We start from the raw sequence: 12,690 nt of genomic DNA on the forward strand, positions 1-12,690 counted from the left end.
TAGGTCATGAGTAGGAGAGCACGGAGTCCCAGACTTCACAAGCCCTCCTCTGGAGTCTAGGCTCCCTCTAGATGACAAGTATGGCAGTTGTCCCAGTGGGCCCTGAGCACCGGCCTCCCTCCCACCCAGCCTCGGGCCAGCTTGAGGAGCAGTAGCTGCGGATTGCACCAATGCTGGCAGGGCTAAGTGGGGACTCCTCCACACAGCACAGACACTGCTGCGAGGAAAGCAGCTTCATCTTTGTCCCTCTTCCTTGAACTGCCCCTTGTCCTAGAAGGGGAACTCAGAAGGAGCTGCTTTCTTCGTGAACGTTTTCGAAATTCCCCTTATGTAGGAATAAAAGATTTGTGAACTGACAAGATCACCAATGAGCTCGTGAAGAGTCTCATTTATTTTTCCTGTTTCTTTCCAAATGTCTTTTGTTAACAGGACTCTATCTTGGACATTAAAGTACCAATATTTAAAGGACCAGGAGAGATGCCCGAAATCCGATCTTACATGGAAGAGTTCCCATTTCCGTTTTACATCATTCTCCGAGATGTGAACGCACTTCCTGAGACCCTCAGTGATGCCCTGAGGCAGTGGTTTGAGCTGGTGACGGCATCTGACCACTCATAGAGCAGAAGCAGCCTGTGGTGAGGCTGTGTGAGCTCCCTTAGACAACTGTTTATGAACTCAGTGCTCTGATACTGCTTCATCTTGGTTCTGGTTTGTTTGTTTTTTAATGTATCCAGCAGTTATTTTTAAAAATGATTGCACTATACGTTTGTATTACAACCTAGCAGAGCTTAGCACGAGCTCCTGAACTCCCGCAGTACTGAGCACTGAAGACTCACAAGCAGTGCCGGGCTCATGACTAGGGACAAGGTAGAGTCACACCGCCCCTCTCTGGAGTCCAGCCACCTACTTCCTCGGGCAGTGGCCTCAACACTTTCATGAGGAAATGCTTCCTGGACCATGGGGCTGCATCTGCCGGTCCTTTGGAGATCCTTTTGGTCCTCGCCTTACACTCTACATGTAGTGTTCCTTGGTGGGTGCTACTTACCCTGCTTAGAAAGCAGGGAAGGTAGCGAGAATGTTCTCATAACGTAACCAGCAGTATCTCAGCAAAGATGATCATAGAGCTGTGCAAAATGAAGCAGCTTTTTGTGCCCTTCACAGTGGCTGCTCGGGAGACTATGCAATAATGGAAGGGACCCCTTCCCCATTCTGACTGCCATAGCCCTGCTGTAAGTTATTCTTTAGCCGCCCTTCCCTCCTCACACTGCTCTCAGGCTGCCCTGAGCCAGTCTCCCTGCAGACAGGCATAAGGCTGTATCCACAAGAGCTGAACAGCTCATCTTCCTCGCTCACACCCAACATGGTAGTGGTGGGTTTTGTTTGCTAGGAGGTGGGGGCGTGTTTCCTTGGCCAGAAAGCAGTGTTTGAATACTTGAAATCACGTGCTGTGTTCTATTTAAATGTTGTTTGTGGACAGTGTCTGTGCCTCTGTCTCCATGTCTGTTTGCAGCTTACACTGATGTGTGGCACCCTTACGTGATGGTCATCAAAGACAGGCTGCTTATTGTTTAACAGTGTCCGAAGCATGGACTTAAAGTTATATTATTTTTATTCAGAAACGCTATGCAGCTTATATTCTGAAAGCTATTAAATAATTGTTGAGTTAATCTTTGATCGTTCTTTTATTGATTCTTTGAAGATTTCACATTATGCATCCTGCTCTCACCCACCTCCCCACCCCCATCCTTTCTCTGCCCTTGCAACCCCCCCCCCAAAAAAAATTTTTTTAAAAGAAAAGCCAAGCAAAAAAAGGTGGGAGGGCAGGGAGAATCTCATCGTGGAAGCTGTCGTGTGGCCCAGTGAGTCACACAGTTCACCCTTCAGTCCTTTTTATCTTCCCTTGCAAATGTTCGCTGGTCTCCCTCGAGGCCTCTGACATCTGCTTCACCATGGATAATGGGCTCTCCCTGGGGCTCCTTTTGGATGTCGTGTTATCCCATGTCCTGGAGATCCTTCTGTTTCGGAGCTGTGCGTTTGTCCCCTTCACGTGCTCCAGCAGCTCACAGATGAGGTGGATGTTAGGGTGGGCCTACTCCTGGCCCTGAGGAGGGGCCTCCCAAATCGTGCCTACAGAGAATAGTGTTTGACTAGTCAGATATCTACTAGAGCTGCGCTTGGGTGACAGACTTTAAATATACTACTATATTCAATTATAGTGTATATACCGTGTTTAATATACTATATTCAAATATACTAAAATATACTATATTTGAATGGTATGTTCACACATACTTTTTTGGTTTTTTGAGATGGTTTCTCTGTGTAACAGTCCTGACTGTCCTGGAACTCGCTTTGTAGATCAGGCTGGTCTTAAACTCACTGAGATCTGCTTGCCTCTGCCTCCCAAGTGCTAGGATTAAAGCCATGTGCCATCACCACCTGGCACATATACCATTCTTACTCAGCATTGTCTGTCTGTCTGCTTACCATTGCATAGCCCAACTTGGTGAAGTTCCACCTGTGCATCTCTGTAAAAGAGGCAGAGCACTCTGTCCTGTCCACCCGACCCAAATACCCAGCAACCACTTCCCAAATTACCACACAGGGGCATATATTAATTATATTATATTAATTATAAATGGCTCAGGCTTATTACTAACTAGCCCTTACATTTAAATTAACCCATTTCTATTAATCTATTTATTGCCACGTGGTCCATGTCTTATCCTCTGGCATCTTGTTCCTTGGGCAGCTGGCTTGAGGCTCAACTGCCCTTCTTCATCCCAGTCCTCAGTTTGATTGTATTGTCTAACTTTATCCTGCCTTGCCATAGGCCAAAACAGCTTTATTATCAACCAATGATACCAACACACACACATTCACAGTGTAGAGAAGGATCATCCCATAGCACGTCTTTATACTCCATCCAATCCCAACTAGTTGTCCATTGAGTGTAACTTCTGGACATCCAGCTCCCCTTTGCCTCTGACTGTACTGCAGCTTCCAGCCTGACATTCCAACCAATTGTTTGTCTTTGCTTATTCCACTTCTTGCTACTTGTGACATCCAAGTAGCTCTTCTCCAGGTGAAAACCCCCTTCAGAAGCAAGGTGGAGTGGTGTATGCCTTTAATCCCAGCACTTGGGGGCAGAGGCAGGTGCATCTCTGAGTTCCTGGACAGCCAGATCTACGTAGTGAGCTGCTGTCTCAAAAAAAAGAAAACCCCTTCAGAGCTCTGTGAGAAGGCTAGGCAAGCTTCTTACCTTGCCTGGCTCTCCCGTCCCTTCCCTCCCCACCACTGGTGACAGCTAACCGGAGTTGCTGCAGTGTGCCAGTGTTCCTGTGTTGCCTGGAATCCTTCCTGAAGTGACTCAAGTAGTGCCGTCTTGCCCACTAAACGGTCACATCCACCTTGGCAGCACACTGAGGAATTTCCTCTGATCAGATGAATAAACAAAATACCTGCTAAATGTATAGCCAAAACAAATGTTACCTGGTTCCCTTGACTGACAATAATGTCATGGATTTTGTCTTTAGAAATGCTGTACCCCTGAGCTTCCGTGCTCAGAGCCTCTTTGGGGCAAGGGCCTGTCCTTGGTCATTGGCTAATGAAGGATTCCAAATTTGGCCTTATTATGTGTGGTAGTCTGTAACTTTCTCATCTGAACTATGAGAAGGCCCAGGGAAATTGCCCCCTCCCCACAGGACTTAGCCTCACTCCAGACCTTCCCAGCTAGGGAGAGAGGATGTGGGTGGGAGTTGGGGGCTGAAGACATTCTGTGCCTCGTACTGAGTCCAGAGATGGCTGTGGTGTCTGCTCTACTCCCGGACAAAATAGATTGAGTCCTTCTGGTTCTGAATGAAGTTCTGGTTGAGAAGGCCAGGCTTCCGAAGGAGCCTTAAGGGCTAAGAAGGCCAGGCCTCCTGAGGAGCCCTCTTAAGGTCTAGGTAGGAAATCCCTGACAAGAAGCTGTCCCTTGCCCTCTCATACTATATTGGGACACCAGTAGAGGACCTGGGATTCTGATTCTGCCTTCCATGAGTGTTTGGGAGATCTGGGTTTTGAATGGCTGGCTGGCCAAATTGTGTAAGTGACTGGATGTGTTCTGGACAGGTTTCTGCCCAGAGGGTAGGTAGCGTTCTTGTTATTAGTGTTTCTGTCTTGTATCCTCTGGTTCTGTCACAGGGAGAGAGCTGCTCTGTTCTCCAGGCTCGCTTTGACTTAGTGGTGACCAGAACTTGGGGTATGCTTCACCTTTTAGGTAGTGATCTGTTGCCCTTGTCTCCTTTGGTCCAGGAGTTGTGCTAATTCCTTCCCAGGATTATATTGATGCTTCCAGGTAGATCTCTGAATTTGAGGCCAGCCTGGTCTAACAGAGAGAGTTTCAGGACAGCCAGGGCTACACAGAGATACCCTGTCTTCCAAAACCAAAAACTCAAAGAAAAACAACAAACTTGTAACAGAAAAGATTAATAGTTAAAAGTCTATGTACAGCCAGGCGGTGGTGGCGCACGCCTTTAATCCTAGCACTTGGGAGGCAGAGCCAGGCGGATCTCTGTGAGTTCGAGGCCAGCCTGGGCTACCAAGTGAGTTCCAGGAAAGGTGCAAAGCTACACAGAGAAACCCTGTCTCAAAAAACAAAAACAAAAAACAAAACAAACAACAACAACAACAACAAAAACAAAGTCTATGTACAGGTAATCCTAATTTGTGACAGTATGCCATGTTCTTGTCACTGTTCTGCTGTGAAGAGACACATGACCAAGGCCAAGCATTTAATTGGGGGTTTGCTCACAGCCCCAGAAGCTTGGTCCATGGTCACCTTGGCAGGGAGCATAGTGGTTCACAGGTAGGCCTGGTGCTGGAGAAATAGCAGAGAGAACTGGATCTAGCGTGAGCTTTTGAAACCTCTGTGCCACCCCAAGTGACTAAGCAGTGAAATATATGAGCTTATGGGGTCATTTTTTGCTCTTGATTTTTGAGACATGGTTTCTCTGTGTAGCCTCAGCTGTCCTGGAACTAGTTCTGTAGATGTAGATCAGGCTAGCTTCAGCTCAGAGATCGCCCCCTGCTTCCCAAGTGTGAGGGATTACAGGCGTGCGACACCACCGCCGCCCTTCTTATGGGGCTATTCCTACGCAAACCACCACTTACGTCATTTGGGTTCAACTTAAAGGAAATGAAATTTCAAAAAAACAAAAAAAGAAAAACAAAAAAATAAACATCCAGGCATGGTGGCGCATGCTTTTAATCCCAGCACTCTGGAGGCAGAGGCAGGTGGATCTCTGTGAATTCAAGGCCAGCCTGGGCTACCAAGTGAGTTCCAGGACAGTCAGGGCTACACAGTGAAACCCTGTCTTGAAAAACAAAACAAAACAAAAACAACAAAACAACAGGATGGTAAGAGAAAAATGTTAATGAGGGTGATAAAATGTGAGGTGATATTTTCAGTCTAGTGGTGGGAAAAGAACTTAGATCCATATTACGCCATAAATAAAACAACTTTTAGACGGAGTAAAAATATTTAGAGCGAACTGATCAGTACAATACAATTTTACAACACCTGTGAGTCAAAGATGAAACTGTAAAGTCTCATAAGAAACAAACACGTTAATGTAGAGCATAATGTATAAAGAAATTACCCACGGGCCACTGAAAGGGCTCAGTCAATAAAGGTACTTCCCACCAACCCTGATTGCTTGAGTTTGATCCTCAAGCTCCCACAATAGAGAAAAATTGAGAAAAGCACACGGCGTTAAGCATTACTCATGATGCTGTGAAAGTAAACACTGAGAATTAGTTACAGGCATCTGGAGCTGTTCTGAGCAGTTACATACGACACACTGCGAGGTGTGTGGTGTGGGGGGGACAAGACAAAAAAGCCAGCGGCCCCATGAGTAGGGAAAGAGCACGGAACCACAGCGATCGCGGCGACTCCCGGCTGGAGGGGAAAGCTCAGAGAAAAAGCAGCTTGCCGGATGCAAGGTGAAATGGCTAGTTTAAAGGTCAGTCTTTTCAGTTACACATCAGGGGTGCTCAAAAGGCGCGCAATTTCTCCCCTCCGGTGAAAAGCCTAAGTTCCTCGCGGCGCTGGAGGTGGGTAAGCAAGCCCCCAGCACAAACTCAAGACTCAGGCGTCGGGCTCCTAGGGACCGGGCTCGCCCGCCTCCTACTTCCGCTTCCGTGGTCCAGTCGGCCCAGGCTCCACTTCCGCTCTTGCGCACGCACCAGGCGGCTGCCTCGGGAGGCGGCATGGCGTCCTCTCGCTTGCCTCCCACGGCGCTGACGCTGAAGCAGGTACCGGGGTTCTCCCAGCCCCGCGGCCCCCGGCCCGCCTCGAGCGGTAGTAGCTCGGCTCGCAGCCTCAGCCTCCCGAGGGCGGGGGGTGGCTGGTGTGCACTACCCAGGCAGACCGCCGGGATGGACTTTGGCTTTGGTCTTGCGCTGTTTGAGGACCCAAGGGACGTTTGTGGTTACAGTTTGTTTGCTGAGGTGGAGCCGGCGGGGATTCAGTTGTAATTTGCATTTCTCCTTCCCCGAGCAGTTCATGAGAAGGCAACAAGTCCTCCTCCTCTACAGAAAGATTTTGCGAGCGATTAGGCAAGTTCCAGGTGATGCTGACCGAAAGTACCTTCAGGACTGGGCCAGGGAAGAATTCAAAAGAAACAAAAGTGCCACAGAAGAGGTGAGAGCGAGACCCTCCTGAGGCCGCCTCCTTTGTCCTGTTGTGTTGTTGACCTTGTGAAGTTTAGCGAACATCTTGGAATCTGCCACTAAGGTGGCTCGTTTTTAAACACTGCTGACACCCCCCCCCCCCCCGGTATTTTAAATGTGTTATGCATGTTATGCAGCATCAGCATCTGGCTTTGCACGTGTAGCCTAGCTTCTGGCATGCACTTCCCACTGTTGGTTTCTTGTTGGGGGTGCCTTTGTGTGTAGGGATTGAATGTAGAGCCTTGGGCATGGAAAGCCACCACCTGTCACCAGCCATTGTTGGTTCTTGAATGTAGCAGATGAAATGCTAGAACTGTGCCCTGGTTAACCTGGTGAAAGCAGTGACTGGATTCCCCTTTCTTCTACAGGATACAATCCGTATGATGATTACTCAAGGCAATATGCAGCTAAAGGAATTAGAAAGGACATTGGCTTTAGCAAAATCTTAACTGAAAGGTTTTCAGATTGCCATGCCTTTTGCACAGGCTCACAGCTACTGTCACGAAGCACCAGTAGCACATGGAAAGATGATCACACTAATCACAGATGCTCATCAAGGCGTTAACATTTCCACTGCAGTGGCTGCGATTACAAAGTGAACTGACGTGAAGATGGGAGCTTGGAACCTACATTGCTCAGGTGAAGGTAGACTATCAGCAGCCACTTTGGAAAACAGACTACTAGTTCTTGAAAAGGTAACAAGATGGGGTTGTAACAAAGGGTCTACGGTGAAGGATCTTGAGGCCAAGAACCTGAGTCTGACCCCTGGAACCCACATGTGGAAAGGAGAAACCACCACAGAAAGTTGCCCTCTGACCTCCACACAGGCACTGTGGCACATAAAGTAAAACCAAAAAAAGGCGACACAGAGTTCTTCAAACTTCAGCAGGTCTTGGCTTTAACCAAGAGAAAACTGAAGCCACGCCTATAAAAGGGTATGCAGAGTTCAGCATTTCTTGTTTGTTTGGTTTTGAGATAGGTTTTCCCTTTGTAGGCTAGGCTGGCTTCAAACCCAGAGGTCCACCTGCCTCTGCCTCTTGAATGCTTGGATTAAAGGTGTATGCCACCACCACCATCTGAGTTTAGCATTCTTCATGATAACCAGATACTGGATTCAGAATATCCATTAACTGGTACTTGGGTATATCAAATGTAGTGTGTTGTACAATAAAATGTTATTTTGCAATAAAAATGAGTGAAGAACTGCCTCATGCTCCCCATGGGTGACCTTGATAACACCATTAAGTTAGAGACGCTAACTATAAAGCCTCTGCTTCTGCTTGTAGTGGGTACTGCCTTAGGCTGTGCACAGGACAGGGCTGCTTGGAGGGACTCAGAGGATAACAGAGTTAGAGTGTGTCAGCTTTACAACGCTGATCTGAACATTTTAAGAATATACTGAGGTCCATTTGAGTGAGAGGATGTGATTAAGCTCACAGACACCCTTAGTATAAAACAGGGGATGCCTTGCCATTCACAGTGTACATTTCTCCATTTGCTGCACGAAACACTCTAATGAAAATGTTTACAACAAACACAATCGTGTCCAAATTTTAAATCAGCTAGAGTTAGATCTGCAGTTCTCCTGCTGTGAAGGTAAGGTTCACAGTCCAGGGGAGATAAATGTTTTTTGGTTAGAAACAGGAGAGCTTTATGCCTTTTTCAATAAACAGTTTTTAATGACAAGATACAGAGTATGTGTGGATTTTACTGTACCACCTTTAGATTGTGAAAGTGTGGTGTGTTGTGACCACTCTATCTCAAGCTGCTAAAGAGATGAGATCATTGAAACACCAACAAGAGGAGGGAAGACTGGGCATTCTTCAGCTCCTGCACCCAACATCCTTGTGGAACACTGAATCATCAAGGAAGATTCTCGATACACTGCACTTTCTTCAAAAGTTGGTAAAAAGGAATACATCACAAAGTTGGCATCAGGACACTTGGGATAAAGTTTTCACACCATTTAGTGAAATACATGAAAGTGGAAGCTTGTTGAAGAGTCTGAAGTTATCCTGGAAGTCCATGTCCCATCAACAGAATACAGATGCCCATTGGGAACCTGACTGGTGTCCTGTACTGGATGCCTGGAAAGGTGGTACAAACTGCTTGACCTGTGTTGCCCAAGCACAGCACCACCTCCTGGAGCCTTAGGGTGCACAGTTCTGCTTGAGAATGATCTAATTCAGAATGTTTTCATGAGCCAATTTTGTTTGGTTTTCAAATATACAGCGCCTACAAAAACACCTAACAAGCAGTTGTGAGCAAGTTTTGACTTTTTGTTTTTGAAACCAAGCCTCGTGTCCTGATCCCCCATCCTCCACCTTCCAAGTGCCAGAGTTGTAGGTGTGAGCCACCATGCTTTCCGTGAAGTCTTGAAGGGAGAGGACTTTAAATCGTTCCCTTGTATTGCTGTGGGATGTCTTTCTGAATGCTGTGAATATGTGTGGCTCCCGTTGGATAATAAATAAAACTGTTTTGGCCTATGGCAAGAAAGCTTACATCCAGGTGGCAAATCCAACCAACGGTACAGAGAGAAGGGCAAGAGTTGAGATGTGGGAGCCAACGCCCAAGGAGCAACAAGATGCTAGCAGACTGGTAACGCCATGGCAACGTGGCAACATATAGATGAATAGGAATGGGTTATATTTTAGATGAAAGAGCTAGTGAGCAAGAAGCTGAAGCCATAGGCCATACAGTTTGTAAGTAATTTAAGCTTCTGAGTGATTATCTTATAAGTAGCTGTGGGACCTAGAAACTTCCGGCTACATCGTGTAGTCTGGTTGACATTCAGATTCAGTTATTCTTGGAACTAACCAACAATCATGAGATGTAGATGAAGATGGTTTGATGATGGTTAGCTAGTATGTAGAGGATTCTTTAAAAGCACACACAGCTGTTAAGAGCCCTAAGACAAGCTGGGGTTTGATTTTGTGTTTTTGAGCTTACTATGTAGCTCTGGCTGTCCACGAACTCAAGAGATCCTCCTGCCTCTGCTAAGTGTCAGATGTGTGCGACCACACTCTGCCTAATTATTTTTACAGAAGGTAAAACACTTTGATGGGATTGCTTTCAAAGGGAAAAGTTAATGCAACACCCAGCTTTTCCCTTCACCCCTGAGACAGCTCCACTTTTCTCACTTAGGTGCTTTGAGAGTTTAGAGGCCAAGTCTTGTTTGGCAGGGTTGTTTTGTTGGTTTGTTTTTGTTTTTTGTCTTTTTAATGATTTATTTTGTGTGCATTTCTTGTCTATTAGAGGGACCAGCCTTAATATTATACGTCCCAGGGGCTCAGGAGAGAAACTACAAACCGTGAGGACTATTGGGGGAAATTGAATCTCAGCACACCGAGCTCTTTAGTCCATTCTCTTTAATTCTCTCTTCAGTTTCTAGCTTTACAGTCACCTACCCAAACAGTCACAATCCTCCCCTCCAGCCAGGTCACCAGGCCTGAATTCCTGCAAGATCCTAAAGGCAGGAAAGAGTTTCCTCAGGCACTGATTGACCTGAAAATGGAGTGGTTAAGGAAGTCAGCTGAGAGCTAATATCAGTATATCAAAAAGGAAATTTATATGCTCAATCTATATTCCTGGGAGTGGTTAGGTAAGAAGTTAGGGGTCTAAAAAGTAAGGCTGTAAGAAAGGAGGGTCCGAGCTAAATTGTGTAAAGCTATTACTTAACGTCCACCTGGCCTAGGCGGTGTCTCCTTGTGGAATTTACCTTAAATCAGGAGACTTGCATGTGGACTGTTTGTTATTACTGTTAGTCCTTGAAAGTGGCTAAGGGAGATAACTGATTCCAGAAAAAGCCTTTCCTGAGGCTGTTCTCCAAATGCCTGGAATGTGTATGTCCAGAGAGTGATCAGTCCACACTGTTAGCCCTTCTTAGGGAAAAATCAATTGGGAAAACTATGAAGGCACACATGATTTTCTTAACAGAAAATAGCTAATAATATAACAAGCCAAGTAACACCGAAAGTGCCTTGGAATTTGGCTTCCTCTGAAGGAATTCCTTGATCCCTTCAGGTAGTGACTTTGCCATAACCAGCTAAGTTCTAATAATATTTTCCTGTGGCCCATTGCCCGCATTGGTATTTTGCCTGCATGCATGTCTGTGTGAGGGTGTGGATCTCTGGAGCCGTAGTTATAGATAGTTGTGAGCTGCCATGTGGGTGCTGGGAATTGAACCTTGGTCATGAGGAGGTTCGTTCAGCAATGTTTTCCTTGGGTACAGGACCACAGTGATCTTGTTGGCCAGCTGGAACTGCTGGTGAAGTTCTACTCATCATGAATCCAGTTTATCTGGACTCAGGATTGTACAACCTATTACTGTTCTGAGTGTATCCTGCAAAGTGATGTTTGAATGTCAAACTCAAACTTGTCCTAGAATTTAAGATGTTTTGATAACTGACTTCATGCATGTGAACCAACAACAATCCTGTTGTAAAGGCACACCTTTGATCCCAGCACTCAGGATGCAGAGGCAGACAGGCCTTTGAGTTCTAGGCCAGCCAGATCTGCATAGTTGAAACCCTGTCTCAAAAGAGAGATTAACAAATGGAAGAAGGATTTTACACAAAAGCTTTGTAACAGATAAGTGGCTAACACCGGTCTAGGTGCCATCAGGCTGCACATTAACTCACGACACAGCATTGCTGGGGATATGCCGGACAGTCCGCTGCGGGGGCCTGAGGAAAGCAGAAGCTACCACTGCACTTCCACCCAGTACTCCAGGGAGACACAAACCAGATTAACTAAGGAAGTAGCCCACATCTGCCTTCGAAAAGGAAAGGATTATATAGAATCAGACCCAAAGAGTTAAAAAAAAAAAAAAAAAAAAAAACAGTCACCCTAACATCAGAAATCACAGGATTTTAAGAAATTATATTCACATTAAATTTAGATTTTTAGGGAGTTGGAGAGATGACTCAATAGTTAAGAACATACTACTCTTGAAGAGGACCAGAGTTGAGGTCCCAGTACCCACCTGGGGCAGCTTACAACTGCCTGTTACTCCAGCTCCGGGGGATCCAGAGCCAAAGAGGCACTGTGCTCATGTTCATTCTCCATTCTCTCTCTCTCTCTCTCTCTCTCTCTCTCTCTCTCTCTCACACACACACACACACACACACACACACACACACACACACACACACACAAATTAAAATAAGCTTTTTTTTTTTTCATTATTTTCCATTTGTGTTTCCTGAAAATCACGTGATTCCTGTATTTTTTTCAAGGTGTTATCCTGTCCCGTACCTTGTGGAGTTAATATGCTTGCATTAATGACATGAAAGGGTTTCCCATGGAAACAGATTGCACCCACTTAGTGTTGACGCAAGACACCTGATGTTGACCTTCAGCTAGCTGCATTTGCTCTAAAGCTGAAGTGGCTGATGCAGGCTCTCTTTCAGGAGTTCCTGAATGCAGACAGCAGAACAAGAGGTTATAACTAAGGAGGAGAGTGCCAGCAGAACTGGACACAATGTTTAATGCTTACAGGGAACACAAGTTCAAGGTGACAAAAGCATTAGACAACATGCCTTTCACACACACACAAAAAGTCCACATATGAAAACCTTGTGTTTTGGACTCTCCAAAGCAAAGTGATGCTAGAACTAACACATTCATCATCGCAGATATCTAGTGTACATATAATGGATGTGCTAACAGCTACTGTCTTTCTAAAGGACATTAATGGACTTTACTGTTCATAACGTTTTCCCACAGCTGTTGACACTTTTTAGGCCTCACTTTGAAACATGACCTACACGAGTATGTGGTATAAACAGTTACTTGTGAAAGTGTGGCTGCAATACTGCTTGTTTTAGCACATGGCACAAGGAGAAAATACACACCTGATCTGCAGTGTTCCCAATGCGAAGGAACAGCCACAACAAACCTAACAACAAAACAGGGTTGGCCATGTGCTCACTCCTTTAACCCCAGAATTTAGGAGGCTTCGACCGGAAGATCGTG

General features: G+C 45.9%; 2 protein-coding genes across 2 annotated transcripts in view; both read left to right on the forward strand.

Annotated features, from left to right (window-relative positions):
• Mdn1 (midasin AAA ATPase 1) overlaps positions 1–1,667 on the forward strand; it is a 144,940-nt gene extending 143,273 nt beyond the window's left edge. Inside the window, exon 102 of the mRNA XM_036179625.1 lies at positions 430–1,667. Coding sequence (XP_036035518.1) covers positions 430–618 — 189 coding nt within the window. The 3' untranslated portion in view covers positions 619–1,667. The remainder of the gene's footprint in view (positions 1–429) is intronic.
• A 3,696-nt stretch (positions 1,668–5,363) lies between these two features.
• Lyrm2 (LYR motif containing 2) lies at positions 5,364–7,713 on the forward strand. Its single transcript, XM_036179996.1, has 3 exons — positions 5,364–6,297; positions 6,545–6,685; positions 7,083–7,713. Exons 1-3 carry the CDS (start codon positions 6,253–6,255, stop codon positions 7,161–7,163), a joined length of 267 nt encoding a protein of 88 aa, XP_036035889.1. The 5' UTR covers positions 5,364–6,252; the 3' UTR covers positions 7,164–7,713.
• The last annotated feature ends 4,977 nt before the right edge of the window (positions 7,714–12,690 follow it).

The sequence above is a fragment of the Onychomys torridus genome, chromosome 2, assembly GCF_903995425.1.
Source record: "Onychomys torridus chromosome 2, mOncTor1.1, whole genome shotgun sequence".
Lineage (NCBI taxonomy): Eukaryota > Metazoa > Chordata > Mammalia > Rodentia > Cricetidae > Onychomys > Onychomys torridus.

Bases quoted from the DNA above. Each gene is read 5' to 3' on its own strand.
- Lyrm2 (XM_036179996.1), top strand. From the start codon at position 6,253: ATGGCGTCCTCTCGCTTGCCTCCCACGGCGCTGACGCTGAAGCAG. The intron at 6,298-6,544 runs GTACCGGGGTTC...TTCCCCGAGCAG, and splicing joins CGGCGCTGACGCTGAAGCAG to TTCATGAGAAGGCAACAAGT. The intron at 6,686-7,082 runs GTGAGAGCGAGA...TTTCTTCTACAG, and splicing joins ACAAAAGTGCCACAGAAGAG to GATACAATCCGTATGATGAT.